The sequence below is a fragment of the Ambystoma mexicanum genome, chromosome 3q (assembly GCF_040938575.1).
Source record: "Ambystoma mexicanum isolate Mex_15411 chromosome 3q, UKY_AmexF1_1, whole genome shotgun sequence".
Taxonomy (NCBI): Eukaryota; Metazoa; Chordata; class Amphibia; order Caudata; family Ambystomatidae; genus Ambystoma; species Ambystoma mexicanum.
Genome location: NC_090926.1, coordinates 184,360,273 through 184,375,858, shown reverse-complemented (window position 1 = coordinate 184,375,858; position 15,586 = coordinate 184,360,273). Strand labels below are relative to the sequence as shown.

Sequence of the window (15,586 nt, the reverse complement as noted above, 5' to 3'; positions counted from 1 at the left end):
GATGGGTTCATACTGGCAATTTCTCTCCCCGTTTTATCAGACCCTTCGCCATTGAGGCTAAGGTCAATCCAGTGGCCTTCCAGCTGAATCTACCTCATAGGTTAAGGAGAATCCATCCGATATTCCACACCTCCCTCCTCAAGGTTTACTCAGTCGACCCATACTCATGCAAGGTAAAATGACAAGGGATTCCCAAGGATGGAACCCCTGGGGAGTATGAAGTGTCAAGACTTGTTGGTTCCCGTTACCAGAAGGGTACTTTACAATACCTTGTACATTGGAAGGGGTACTCAATGGCAGAAAGAACTTGGGAACCTGTCTGTCACATCCATGCCCCCAGACTTATCGGTCAGTTTCATAAAATGCACCCAGATAAGCCCAGGGAACCCCTGATGAAGAGGGGTCATACTGTCATGTGCCGCCAATGGGGTCTCTGTAGACTATGGCGGCTCCGCTGACCGTTCCACGGCGTTTTTGCTGCAGTTAAGATTAGCGATCTAGTTGATTTCCAAGATGGCCACCGCCATTACTTACCGGCATCCTCAACGCTCCTCGGTGCGTTGCAACCCGTATCTCACAGGTTAGACACTAGTTCTTGTGCCTCCCGCTACCCTCATTCCATCCTCCTGGTGGCTTGTCAGACAGCGCCACTGCTCTTCTCCTTTTTTCATTTCTGCTACTGCGGGAGGGGGTTCTTTCTTCCTCGTTCATGCTTCCTCGCACGCTGTTGCCTTCCCATCTCTGTTTTCTCTACGCAGCTTCTCTGTCTCTTCCCCAGTCTAAAGGATACCAGTGCTGCTTTAGGTTCCCTCATAGTGACACTCTCTCTTGCCAATTAAACCCTTGTCATCTCATTCTTGTGGGTGTCCTTCCTTGGAACTGTTGATGATCTTTCCCTCATTCATACTGGTCTGCTCTAGCTGGACTCACTGGACTGTGTATTTACCCGACACTGCCAAAAGGTGCTGTATTCCTCTCACCAAAAGATCGCAACTCTTCAAGAACAGCTACTTGCTCCTTCACCCAGAAACACAATGCTATCAAGACACCCATATCCCAATACGGTGTCCAGGATTTTTTGGCATAAGGCTCTTTCCCTGACTGGGGTTGGCTCCTCGGGGTCCCCACTGCCTGTATTGTTTCTACATCCAGGCAAAGTGTCCTCCGGAGGAGCTCCCCCTTATCTCTTAGACAAGAAGGAAAAGAAGCCTAAGAAGACTGAACCCCGAAGAAGAAGAAAGAAGACAGAGGTACTGGAGGACTCCTCTGAAGAACAAGGTGAGGAGGGCGTAGGGGAAGGATCTTCAGTTTCTGAGAGACGTCTAGCAGGTGGGGCAGGTTAACATACAAGAGCATGTCATCTGCGTTTAGGGAGATCAGGTGGTACCACTGTGTATCTCCCATTCCTTCCAGATCTGTCTGCCTGTTTTGACTCTGGCTTTGGGTTTTATATAGATCAACTTGATCCATCTCAAGATTGTGGGACCTATTCGAAATATGCTAGCGCCTGCTGCAGCCAGTCTCATCGTACTGAATCAAAAGCTTTCACCACGTCTAGGGAGGCTACCGCACTGTTTCCTGACTCATGGTTAGTTTGATCGATGATGTGGTGGAGTCTTCTCAGATTCCATGTTGTGTTGCAGCCTGGTACGTATCCTGTCTGGCTTGTATGTTCTAGTGTCATTATGACCTGTTTTAGTCTATTGGCAAGGGCCGCCAGAGTATTTTACTCTCTTGCTTGATCATGGAAAGGGGTCGGTACGATCCGCAATCTAGTGGTTGCTTCCCCGGTTTTCTGGATCGGTATGATTAGCGATTCTCACATGGTGTCTGGCAATATTCCGTGTTCGTATGCTTCCTCATAGACCGCTAAGAGTCTGGGCGCTAACAGTTCTTTGTATTTTATATAAAGTTTTCCCGGGAGCCCAACAGGGCCTGGGGTTTTAGCCATCGGGAGGTCCCCTATCACAGCTTCTAATTCTTCTAATGTCAACGGGGCGTCCAGGATCGCTGCCTGTTCCTCTGTTAGTCTTGGAGAAAACCTTGTTTATGTCTTTCTGTGTTCTAACAATCTCCCCATTTTGATTCCAGATTGCGCTTATCGCATCTCTTTGGGTCTCGCGCTTGGTGAGCCAAGCGAGTAGCCTGCCAGGCTTGTCTCATTCGGCATGCAGTTTTCATGTATATTTTGTATAGTCTAATTTCCCTAGCTTTTCCCAGATGGCAATGCATTTTCGTCTCAGTGCTATCAATTCTGCTGATTCCACCCCCACTAGGCCTGCTGCTTTTTCTTCCCTTGCTATGGCATTTTCTATGTCTGATAATTCCCCTGTTACTTTCTTTCTTAGGCCTCCCATTTTCCCAATCATGGCGCCTTGCACCACTATTTTAAAGGCGTCCCACAAAGTGCCACTCCTTTCTACATTTCCCGTGTTGAGCTGAAAGTATTCCTCCAGTACGTCTGACATATGGTTTTGGAATTCCCTCTCCTTCAGGGCTTCAGCACGCAGGTGCCATGTTGGTCCTGGGGTTCTTGTGGCTGCGTGCAGCTAGGTCTCCAAAAGGGGGAGGGGTGGTCTAAGAGAGTTCTCGCCTCAGAGAATTCGTCTACAGTCTCTGTTCCAGTGAACACGTGATCTATTCGGGTATGTGTACCATGTGGAGCTGAGAAATTAGAGTAACCTCTGTCTTCGCCGTGCTTATTTCTCCATAAATCCACCAGGCAGAGTTGGTTCATGAGAGGTCGCCAAGTTTTCATGGTGGGGCCGGTTTCTTAAATTGAGTGTCTGACCTATCTAGTAGTGGGTTGAGTGTGCAATTGAAATCTCCGCCCCATATGTAAGTCGCTGCTCTGTATGGTGTCATTTGGGGCCCCAACATTTTGAAGAACCAAATAGCATCTTGGTTTTGGGCATATGTATGTACTAGGCACACTTCTCTATTTTCAAGTAGGCCATGTAGTATCACCATCATAACCTCTTCATCTCTGTTAACTTGTAGTAGCTGAAAGGAGACATTAGGGGGTATCCATGTCAGTACACCTCTGGCGTAAGAGGAGTATGTTGAGCCATACACCTTACCACCCCATGGAAGTGTGTTTCCTGTAGCAATGCGACTTTCACTCTTGTTTTATTTAGCCACGTGTACACTATTAAGCGTTTCACATAGTTGTTAAGTCCCCTCACATTCCATGTAACTATGTTTGTGCCTTTGAGGTATGTCACTGCAGTGTGTCTCTGGACCTGTGTTTTCCCATGAGCCCTCTTGCTTCCTTATTACCATATTCGGTACCTCCCTTCCTGTGTACAGTAATGTTTGCTTTCTTTCTCCCCCAAATTCCTGCTCTTGAGGTTTTCTCCCCGTAATTCTCCCAGCTGGGCCGTACATTGTAAGGTGATTCTGTTTTCCCACCCCAGTGCATCCAGGGGCCTTCCCCTCCTCTTTTATGTGTACCTGCGATCAGTGGGTGGGTTCGAGTCTGCTCTTTATATAGGATGCATCCCCTTGCCCCAACTTCTACTTTCAACAAATAAACTTTAACCTTAATCAAATGTCCAGCCTCCCCCCCTCGCTCAGGTTTAGGTGCTTTACCCGTGCCGTCCTACATTGCAGGACGCTACGTGCAGCAGCACGATGCCTTACAACTGGCATCAAAGATTTGGTTAACTTTGTAGGGGTTGCTCGTTCCACAACAGTCAGCTTGTTCCCACGTGTGTGGTTTCTCAGCTTCTCCCGCTACATTAGACATGTCGGTTCTCGTCTTCTTGCTCACGACAGGATTCTGGTAGCAGGCTTGGGCTCTGGAGTGGCGTTCACCGCTAATGATCATGCGTGCATGTCCTCATTGTTGCGCCTGTCTGTTAATTGAGGTATACACTTTTCATCCATCCAAGTGTGTGCTTCGGCAATGGTCTCAAAGAAGTAGGATCTTCCATTGGGTAGCACTTTCAATTTAGCCGGGAACAGGAACATATATCTCAAGTTCGCTTTTCTGAGGTGTTCTTTCATCAGACCTAACATTTCCCTGCGCTTTTGCACTAGCACTGTATAATCTGGGTAAATCGCCAGCTTTGAAGAGTTTCTGATGATTATGCTGCCTTCCCTTGAAAAGGCGAGGATCTTATCCCTAGCCTTAAAGTTCATGATTCTGGCTGTCACTGGCTTCTGAGGTGTGCCTGGGGAGGTGGGGGGGTGGAGTTGGACAGGGATCTATGAGATCCCTCCACCGTGAAGACCTGTAATAAATTGCCGGGTCCAACAACTTGCATCAGCAGGTTTTCGACATAGTTGATGGGGTCTGTGCCTTCCTCTCCCTCTGGCAAGCCCATTATACACATGTTATTTCATCTGGCTCTGCCCTCCGCGTCTTCAGCTCTGTGTTCTAGAGTTTGTATTCTTCCCAGCATATCCGCGATTTGGGTTTGGGCGCTAGTGATGCTAGTGGTGTTCTCACGCCCCTGCTGTTCCACGGTACCCATTCTGTCTGTCAGTGTCCGCATGTCTTGGCGCAGCAACCCCACGTCCACTATTACTGCATCCATTTTTTGTTCAAGTGCAGATTTCAGTGCCTGCAATGGCTTCCAGGAGGGGAACATCCTCTTGGCGTTGCGTCTGTGGTTCTGTCTGTGCTGGTGTCTGCGGAAAAGAGTGGGTCTTGTCCAGCCTTGCAGGCATAGGTGTCCATTACCGCCTGTTTGGCTTCGCTACTATGTTGCTTGTCTGGCATCTTGGCTGTGTTTCACTCTGGTCTACAAGGCTTACAAGGACCCTGGCTCAAGTTGCGATCAATGCTCGGGGTAGTTAAGTGCTGGCAAGGGTTTGCTCACTGCCCTGGGACGTACATGGCGCCAGCGTATCAGTGCTGATTCAGGTATGTGCGTGCTCCGTATGCGCCTCCTTTATTGGGGTTGATGTTGATGGCTGCACTGTTGCCCAAGTCACTTTTGCAGCATATACTGCTTCTTATTGTTAGGGCTGTGGAGGGAGGGAGCTGTCTGTGATGCTATGTTGAGCAGGCATCACCAGGGTCTTTTGGCCTGCAAATTACCCCTTGGGAGGCGCGTCTTCAGTTTACGTCTGTTTGCCACTGTGAGGCCAGAGGATCATGTCTACGGCATGTGTCCCGAGCGTGCAACAGCGTCTGCATCTTCTGGTGTAGCAGCTGCTTGTCTTGGCTCACGTGAGCTGCTGGGCTGCAGGTGTTGCCCTATCATGCCCATTCTTGGATGCACCTTTCAAGCCTCCCATGTGTGCCAAGGTTGACGGAGTGTGTGGGACTGGTGTTCCTACTGGGGCTGGGTTGCACTTGACTGTGGCAGGTACACCAACACATGCCTCGAATCCGCTCTAGCGCGTTCTACGTTCCTTTTCCTTTTCCCCCACTTATGGGTTGTCCTTTGGGGGCCCAGTCTTGCTGTGTGCACTTGCCGCACACATCCACTGCACAATGTTTATAAGCTGGCCGTCAGGAGCAGTTCAGTACATGCCGTGGCCGTGCTGCGGTCTTGGTGGGGCTGCCTCTTTCATTGCTCCCTGTTGGGCAGGTTGCACACCTATCCCGGTCTCCGAGCACTGCACCTCGCAGAAACCCAGGTCTGCACTCGGGCCGCTCTCACCTGACAGTCAGCCTCCGATCCCGGTCTCAGGGGGCTTCCAGGTCCCCACACAGCATTGTCCCTCACTGCTGGTGCGTCAGGCTAGCGACCGCCATCTTGTTTGCTCTCTCTCTGATCCTGGCGCCGCGGCTTCAGCTTCTGTGCCCATGGATGCCTATTCAGGACGCCGTAGTTATGTGCCTTGGGGTTCTCCTGACATTCCGGTGCAGGATTCTGGTGTCCTCATTTGAAAACGGACCCAATGAAGGTTCTTATATGCAGGATCAAGCGGGAGCTTGTGTTCTTGCTTCCTCACAGCATGGCTGCTGGCCACGCCACCTCAAATAGTGCTTGGTTATACATGAAATGTACTTTCATTCGGATTGGTATTCAAAAAGTGCTAAGTTATACGTGAAATGTTACATCTTTACTTTGCTTCAGTTTTCCACTTTCTGCTATTTCTTTACACAGGCCACCTCCAATCTGCCCAGGTGTCCCTTTCCCATTTCACAGGACTCACCTATATCTTCGGGCACCTTTGGTTTCTATCGTGGTCAACCTTAGCACCCGCTACAGTGAAGTCTGCTTTGCTTTCGCTTCCTCCAGCTCTCTCTAGCTTCCGCGGTCGCCACTTCTCCCAGCGTCTCGAATCAGAGCTTTGGTAATCCTCGTCCAGCTTGCCCGCACCTGCGAATGCCCCAGAGCTTCTCCTTTGCTGTCGGCATCCTTGCATCCTGCTGCTTTGTTGACGCGGCCCTCGTCAATGAGCCTCCTCACTCCACCACACCAGCACTCACTCCCTCCTCTTCACGGCTTCCCAGGGAGTCCTGGTCTGTTCGCATCCACAGCCATAGCCGACACCGTTCTCCTTTTTCTTCCTATATTGCAGGTATTTAAACGTCCTGCCAAGATGATTGGTTCTTTGACCACTAGGCCGCACATTGTTGATTCTAGAGTCTTTTGTCTCTAGTTGTTGCTTATTCCTCATCCCAGTATTATAAAGGCGTGTGTATATGAATGAATGTCAATGGGAAAATAGGTATCTGACCTACAATAGCCCACAAAGGTCTGGGGAAGTGAGGACATTTTGAAAGGAAAAGGGGGATATCATGTGGGATACCATGTCTCGTTTAAGGGTACCTTATCTCCTTCCTCCAAGTCTTCTCCACCCAGGTGACCCTCCCTCCATATACACCCCAAGGGTCAGGATCTGATAGCAACAGCCTTTCCCTGACCACCTGGGGGGAGGATATATTAGGGGAAGAAATGAGGACGCCCCCAGATTCCTAACACTACACACCTAATTTGACAATTCTAATGCATGTCATTTTGTGTAATGCAAATGCACTCTTTTAAAATTGAAGTGCACTGTCATTTTTTGCAACCTCAATGCTGTTTGGCAATCTTGTGTAATTCCTGCACACTCCCATTTTCACAGCCACCAGTTCTATAGGTTCAGTATGCTCCTTAGTTGCACAATGCCATTACTCACATTTTTGCTAAACCAATCCACTCTGCTTTTTGACAACCCCATTTCAATTCATTTTCTGAATACAAATGCATGTCCACTTTTCAGAATCCCAGTACATTGCCATTATGCAAAATCCCAATATATTTCAATGTTTAAATCCAGCAAATCTAGGTATGCTGCAAGTCTAACGTCCCTTGACTCTGTGTGGCGCAGTTCCACCTGCACAAACCCTACAACCTTGCCTTGCCAGCCAAAACCGCATGCTGTGCTGGACTTGGCTCATGCAGAATTATCTGTAATGAGCTGCAAAATACCCTCAAGGTGGAATTTCTTCCGTCATCGGGCCATTCATTCCTCATTTGACTATTCTCTCCATCATTAAGCTGATCTCTTACATCCTTTCAGCCCCTCTGGGCAGAAGGGGGTGCAATTCTGTACTAACATAGGAACCCGTGAGCAAACAGAGTGTTTGAATATGTCACGCATTGCTAAAGAACAACATACACTACTGTTATGTATTCGGCAAGAGCCTAATCAGGCTTACTTATGGATTTCCACTACCCCAGGAACAACTTATACTTAGTATGATTTTATGTGCCATAATGTAGGCACCTAAAATGACTTAATCATATCCAGTAATGCTATCAGTGTTGCTTACTTAGCATTAGGGCGTAATCCCTCCCATTATGCCAAGGTCATCACTTCTTTGTCATGCACAGCAATCCACATCCAGAGAACTGAGCATGACAGAGAATAAAACAACTACCTGCAGGGACAGAGGTCATGCATGCCCTCATTTGCAGTTGATGTCCCCGGTAGAGACCTGCACATTTCATGCAGGCATTTGTAGGAGCAAGAGAGCATCGCCCATAGCTGGCCATTAGAGTATGCATTAGAATGTTTTCCTTATACCTGTTAGGGGATGTGCTGAGGTGGAGCACAGCAAGGGAAGTACCAATTAACTTCCCTCCTTGCCACCTATTTGCATGCAGCCTTGGAGAGAAGATTTCTTGAGGCATATATTGGATGCATCCAACAACAATCAGGGACCATATTTAGGCCAAAACCAAACACAACACCTTCAAGGTGTACTTGCCCTACTGTTAAGTATTTAGGTACTTTTTATCACATAAGAACAGTCGTAGGGCGTCTTTCCTATTTTATATTGTGAGTGATTCAACAATAGACCATCCATGTGTACACTAGCACTATCCTTAGTAGGAAGCACACCCTATCCCTATAAGGTGATGCTGTCCCTAGGTCAGAACTGGTGCACCACCTATCTAATAGGAAAGACCAGAGAGTGTCTATCCCTCCCTCTTCAATGAGTAGTATTCTAACAGAGTTAAAAACACAACAGTTATTGAACCAGATCTATTTTTTGCTTGGACATTGCAGATGTCAAATGCCAAAATGGGAAGTAGAGACTACAAGCCTTATTTTTTATTTAACACCATCGCTTGGGTGGCTAGCTGTCGGCATTTGAGTTTTGTAGCTTCTACCCATGGTTCATCGTTCATGCTAGAGCTGATCTTCATCCCCAGGTATTTTGTGTGTTCTATAGAGTTCAGCTGTAGTTTCTCCATATGTCATTTCAAAGTCAGTCGCTTGACTCATTTTTGACCCCGCAAGTCCTTGAGCTCTAATATTTCGGATTTGGCTATGTTTATGTTCATGGCATTCTCCTTAACATATCGTTCAAGTGCGTTTAGTTTCCTTTGTAAGCCAACTGGTGTTAAGTCTAGCAGCAATCATCTGCATAGAGTAGATGGCTTACGTGCGAACCGTTGATTTTAGGTGAAAAGGAAACTTTGCTGTTGATTGTTTGATCGATGTCAAAGAGAAATAAGTTGGCTGCGGGTGGGCATTCTTGCTTGACTCCACAATGTGTTGGAATTGGGGTGGAGAGTTTCCCCAGTCGATCAAGACGTATTCTGATTTCAGTCTTGGTGTGCAGATCTTTTATAGCAGCAAGAAGACTCACGGGACACTTCCACTCGATTAGTTCACGATTAATATTATCAAAGGCTTGGGATAGGTCAATTATAGCAAGGTATGTCTTGGCCCCAGTTCCTATCGCTTCCATTTTCAGGATATTGACAATGAAGAGATTCTGACTGCAGCCTACACCCTTTACAAATCCAGTTTGTCTCTGGTCAATGTAGTGGTGCTGCAGACTCCATTTTGACAGCTTATCTTTCAGAAGGGATGCATATACCTTGATCAGAACATCAAGCAATGCAATCGGGCGGTAATCTTTGGGGTTTGATCTATTACTCTTTTAGAACAACGGTACAATAATTGCGGTCTTCCATGATGTTGGTGTCACACGTTCTATTGCGATTTGCTTGAATAAGGTATAGCAAAAGTCTGCCCAGATTTGAGGATTTTCGTAAAGTTCATGAGCTAGCGTATAGTGTAGTCACATGGGCCATGAAAGTGTTTTACAACAGAAATGCTGGCATATAATGTGGGCACAGGCATCATGAAAATGTGTGTCTCTCTGGTAGTGCTAGCATGTATTGTGGGCACAGGCATCAAGAATTGTATTTTACAGTGGCAATGTTTCCATATGATGTGGGCATAGGCATCATAAAAGTGTTTTAGAATGGCAAGGCTGTTTTATATTGTGATCAAAGGAAAATGTTGATCTGAATAATCTACTGACTAGTCTAATTATGAAGACCTGTTGTTTTTAAATACTATTATGTAATGAACACTTCCCAAGTATCATGCTGTGCTTTCTGATTCTTAGAACAATGTTGAACATCTGACGGAGAAAATGAAAACCACAGTGAAAAGGGGCCTAGTGCTGAGGTGAGTTGATGCTTCTCTCCTTTTTACTTTGTATAAATGATTTGGATTCAGGAAATTTGAACCATCCAGGTTCAAGATTCATTCTATAATTCAAATGTTGATCATTTCCAGCCATCGGCTTAAGAAGATAGGCTGTGTGCATCTACAAGATTTGATTATCTGTTTCTGGGAAAGTAATATTTATGAGGGGGCAGGTTAATCTGTGAATCCATGCGATTCATTGAAAATTTTAAGCATTTTTTATCAGAGACCACTAACAGAAGCTGATATTACCGGGGTGCAATGAATATTATCTGCATGCCATTTTGGAAGTAGGCTTCCATCTTCCTTCCAATCATTAAGAGAGGTGCCTAGATATGATGCCATGATGAAGATATTGTCCATGATGATATGCCTTTGTCCTAATGCTAATGAAAGCACGCAGTTTCCTAAGACTTTGGTGAAGCATAAACCTGGATTAAGTCAGAGTAATTTCTAGGGCTCTGTCTTGAATTGTTTATATATTTTTTATTGAGGTGTAACTCCCACCCATGAGGGTCTTTTCGACACTTTTCAGATAATAAAATGACACACAATTTAAAAATTGCCAAAGAAGCTGAATTCCAAAATGAAGTCAAATTTGAAAAGGTTGTTTTCAAGTCAACACAGTGGAAGTCATTCACAGGGGACTCATGGTTCTGGCTACACACGTTTTTAAATTTTTAAAAATGTTATTATAGTTTGTTACCAACTTTTTAAAAGGAATAATGCAAAATAAAATAAACTATCGTTACACATTTTAACATTTAACATTTAACTAGTCAATTTCCTTTAATTTTCATTTGTATCTAGAGTCCTTTTGTTTTTCCGTTCATTTCTCCTTCACATTTGTTCCTTTTCATTTTTTATTATGTACGTCGGAAGGAGTTGCATTGACTCAGAGAAGCTTCCCATTCAGTTGTTCTAGATAGAGCGCTAACACTATTGTTAGACGTTGAGAATCACTACTGTGCAATCTAGTCCACCAGTCTTCTCGACTGTTAGTCGTTATTTTCTCAAGTTCGGCTCCTAGATAGCTCGTTATTAAGTCTCTCAGTCCTGTGCAGTCGAGTACCAGATGCTTCAATGTGTCATCAGGATTTTTGCAGAATCTGCATTTTAGATCATTTCCAACTTCACGTTGTAGCCTTTGGATCTCTTTTGTTGAAAACAAATTCAATCTAAATTTCATGTAGAATTTTCGTAGACACTTACATGGAAATATTTCCAGGTATTTAGATAGACAATTTAGCCCTTAAGCTTCCATTGGTCTATTTTGCATGCATTTGTGTTCTGCTCGCTTCTCGATTGTCTCTATCCAGTCTTGTTGGAATAGCTTTTTTTTTTACTGTATTAGGATTGGTGTCTTTTCATCTGTATTTAATTGATTTAAGATGTTTTACATTATGAGTCTCCACTTCTGTAATAGATCTTCCTTCTTGTGATTTTGACGGTCGATCATTATGTTGAATTGCGGTAAATCAGCTTTTGGAGTAGTCTTGCTGTACAACACCAGAGTATTCCACATAATTCTTGTGTTCAGAGTTGATAGACTCATTTCATACAATGTACAAGCTGTTGGAAATCTCTGTGGCAGTTGTAATATTTTCTTCCAGAATGTACCTTCACATCTGGCCCAAAGCTTGCTCGGGCGACCAAACATGCTTTCGGCCCCATACACTAACATTGCTATCGCTTTACTCTTGTAAAAGTTTACAACCGGTTTGTATGAAAATTTGCCATACTTTTTTGGGATTACTGCCCCTTGTGCTGTTAATTGCTTGCATTGGCTAGCAATCATCTTTTACATTGGCTCATCATTTATGCTTGCATTGATGTAGGTACCCAGGTATCTGCTACATTTGACTTGTTTTAATTCACCTGTGCCAAGCATCCATCTGTATTTTTCATTTTTATTTTGGGTTCCTTTTACATTTTTCAATATCTGGATCTCTGACTTAGCTCCATTGATTTCAAGGCCAATCTCATCAATGTAAATCTTTAGGGTGTTCAGCTTCCTCTGTAAGCCTATAGGAGTCAAATCAAGGAGCCCTATGTTGTCTGCGTATAGTACCCATCCAATGTGTATTCCATTTAGTTTTGGAGGAAAAGATTTGACTCCATTTAGCGCTTTACCAACCTCTGCGATGTAGAAATTGAACAGCGTTGCTCCCAAAGGACAGCCCTGTTTCACACCTCTAGCTGTTTTTATTGGGCTGGAGAGATGGCCGTCTCGGTCCAAACGGTTCTGGATTTCAGTATCAGAGTACAGTTCTTTTATTGCTAGAATTAGACCATGAGGGCATCCACCAAGTTTCAATTTTGTCCATAGTAATTCGCGGTCTACTCCATCAAAAGCGTGGGCTAAGTCGATGAACGCTAGATATACTTTCTGCCCAATTTTGATCGCTTCCAGCTTTAAGAGGTTCAGAATGATATTCGCACCCGACTCCCCTCACAAAGCCGATTGTCTCACATCGAATGTTTTGTATGTTCTAATCCATTTGGCTAACTGCGCTAGTAGGATGGTTGCGAATATCTTGCCAATCACATCCAGGAGCGCTATGGGGCGATAATGTGCTGGATCTATGCGACATCCTTTTTTAAAGATTGGCACAATTATCGCTGTTTTCCATGAAGCTGGTATTTGTCGTTCCTGCATTATGTTTTTAAACAGAACATCGCAAAACTCAGTCCATTCCTCTGGATTATTTTTTAGCATTTGGTTGGATAGACCGTCTGGGCCGGCGGCTCTTGATGAACTACTTTTTTGTATCACCCTCATTATGTCATCTCTTTCAAGTTTGATGTCCCACGGCTGGCATGTGGAGAATTCTGGGCTCTTCACTTCTTTTTGTTTTGCAAACAGCGTGTTGTAGTGAGTTGACCATTGAGTTTCAGAGACCATGTTCGTTAGAATCGCTTTCTGCGGGTTTTCTATTTCGTTAATGAGCGACCAAAGCCCTCTTGAGTTTCTTTGTGCGAGTGCCTTCAGTACCGCTTCAGCACTTCTTTGCTCAAGGATTATTTTATGTGATTTTATCCACTTCTTATAGTTAGTTCTTAACTTCCTATTTAGCTAGTTTCTGTCTATGATGCTACTCAACACAAGGCTTCTTAGACCTTTCCTAAGTTCTTTTTTTTTTGCGCTACTCCGGGATCAAATTCGTGTTTCCGATATTTCTGTTTTTTTTGGCCCAGCTGACTGGACTTTATATACTTCCATGAATATCGTGTAGTCTATCAGATCCTTTTCAGAACTCGCTTTTGTCAATCTTATTTCATCGGCTAAGGCTATGATGTCATTGTGGCTTAGCCGGAGTCGATTACAACTTGGTTCTAGACTCACATTTTGTCTCCATTGATTTTTTCTACGAAGGTTCTCTTGGTTCCAAGTTAAGATTACCAAATTATGATCGCTTTGTGGAGTCTTTAACACCTTTAGTGTTGCGATCTCATCGAGCATAGTCTCTGACACGAAAAAATAGTCTAGAACAGACTTCTGCGTTCCTCTTTCCCAGGTTTCTTGAGCTGGCATATCTCCGCTGATGTTTCCGTTCATCATGTTCATGTTCCGAGCCTCCATTTCCCATAGCCATATTGTTTTGAGATTTGTCTTCCTGTCGATGCGAGTGGCTTTCTTTTCTAGGTGATGTACAATTCCAATTGGTTTAATGTTTAAATCTCTGAAGAGGACTATGTTTGGATTATTGTTATCTGTAATTGTGGAATCTATGAGGTCCAAGGTTTGTTCTATGGATTTCAGACTTGCTACAGCCTGATGGTTCCAGTATATATTGATCAGATGTAACGTTTTTGTATTCATTTTCCTGTGGTCATCGTCCTCTAACATCGCACTTTGCATGTATGGGAAGTGGTTACACCAGGATTTGATGCTGAACCCACTTTTCAGATTGACTAAGATAAGTTGTCCAGACATCGGCCTTCCTTCAGTGTGTGCTCTCCCAGCTATTTGTATGTTTTTTCGTGTTTTTGCCGGAAAAAGTTCTATTTTTGTTTTAAAAAAAAGCCTTTTTTCTTGATCTGCCGACAGCAGGGACCCATTGTCAGTGAAGTTCTGTGGCCCTCAAGGGCGAAGATCGTCAAAGATTCAACAAGGCTTTTGGGCCTACTTCTCACCCTCCGACCATATCAGAGGAGAAGGAGGAAAGGTCCCTCTTCAGGCCCTGCACTAAATACAGACTACAGAATGTGTTTGTGGAGTACAAACACTTACAATGCCTCTACTGCCTGCACCCGGATCACAAGGTGGTAGAGTACAAGATTTGCCTCGGATTTTCAAAGAAAGCATCGAGGGACAGACACAGTAGGCTGGTGGCATGGCTTTGGGGCCAAGGCCGCTAACCCGTGCTCCGTGCAGGGTCATGCATCACCCAGGAGCAGCCGGTCCGAGGAGCGGTATTCTAAGTCCTTTGAGGGTGCCTCACCGCGGGGGCCCAAGACAAGGCCAAGAGCCACAAGTCTGAGTCCACTGGGTTCGCAGCGGAAGGGGGTCCCAAAGTGGATAGGGCACGATCACAATCACCTTCCGCCTCATTGCCAGCCTACCATTAAGCTCCTCTTCAAATAGGAGCCATCTTTCCCCCGGCTAAACTATGTGAGAAATCTGAGAAGCTGCGGACGGAGGAGAAAAAGGCCAAACAACTCAAGCAGGTCCAACCAGCACAGGCTAAGACCTTGTCGACAACACTGTTGATGACTCCTACTGCCACAACAGCAAAGGCCACTGATACTGCGAGGGTAGCTCCCACGGCTCAGAAGGTGTCCCTACCCCAAGGTGCGACACCTCTGCAGTGACTTTGGCGAAGTCTGCAGGCATGCCAGAAGGTGTGAAGCCGGCTCAGGCCCCGGTTCAAGACCCTGAGGGTGGATAAAAAGGGGGCAGGGGAGCCAGGCGGCCTAAACAGCCCTCTCAGGCCATGGCCCAAGCCATAGTGGTCTTGTTACATGGACAACAAGGATCAGGAGTCCTTAAACACAGTCCATGATGACGTGGTAGAGGAGGATGACGAGGAGTCCTTACACACAGTCCACAAGGACGTGGTAGAGGAGGATGACGGCGATAATGGCGGAGAGCCTAGTTTCCCGGTCTGCCTGCTACACTGAGGGACATTTCCTTGGATATTCTGTTGACTCTGGACACCTTGGTGTCAGAGATCCAGATGAGGATGCCTCTGGCTCCAGTACCTGTGGTCCTCCAGGTCCCTGATCAGTGTCCGGCAAAGAAGAGAAAGCATCATCCAATGCCCCTGTTTCAACCTCTGCCACCACGTCGGGTCCCTTTTCCCGCAGCAGATCCAGGCATGGGTACAGGGATGAACACGGCCATGACGACGGATGAGAACGAGGATATCGTCGCAGTGGGCGGTGAATCTCCACATTTGGATGCTCCACATAGGGTGTGCCCACCGGATGAGGTGGGATATTTCCACTCCATGATATCCAGAGCCTCTGAACTATTCCAGCTGGAGCCCGAGGAAACCAAGAAGGAGGGCTTCTTGTACTAGAGGCGCCCGGCCAAGCCGAAGACAATCATGGCGGTGCGACTTCTGGATGTTGTTTGGGGAGAGGGCCTGGCCCTCATGAAGAACCCTTGCACAGCTGCAGCCAAACGGGATAAGGTGTAGAAGAAATATAGGGTGCACTACGCACCCAAGTGCCCGAG

General features: G+C 45.8%; 1 protein-coding gene across 2 annotated transcripts in view; it reads left to right on the top strand.

Annotated features, from left to right (window-relative positions):
* LOC138582299 (ATP-dependent 6-phosphofructokinase, muscle type) overlaps positions 1–15,586 on the top strand; it is a 903,222-nt gene that overhangs the window by 736,743 nt on the left and 150,893 nt on the right. For both annotated transcript variants that reach the window (XM_069653451.1, XM_069653452.1), the window contains one exon: positions 9,821–9,882. In XM_069653451.1, the coding sequence (XP_069509552.1) occupies positions 9,821–9,882 (62 nt within the window). The remainder of the gene's footprint in view (positions 1–9,820; positions 9,883–15,586) is intronic.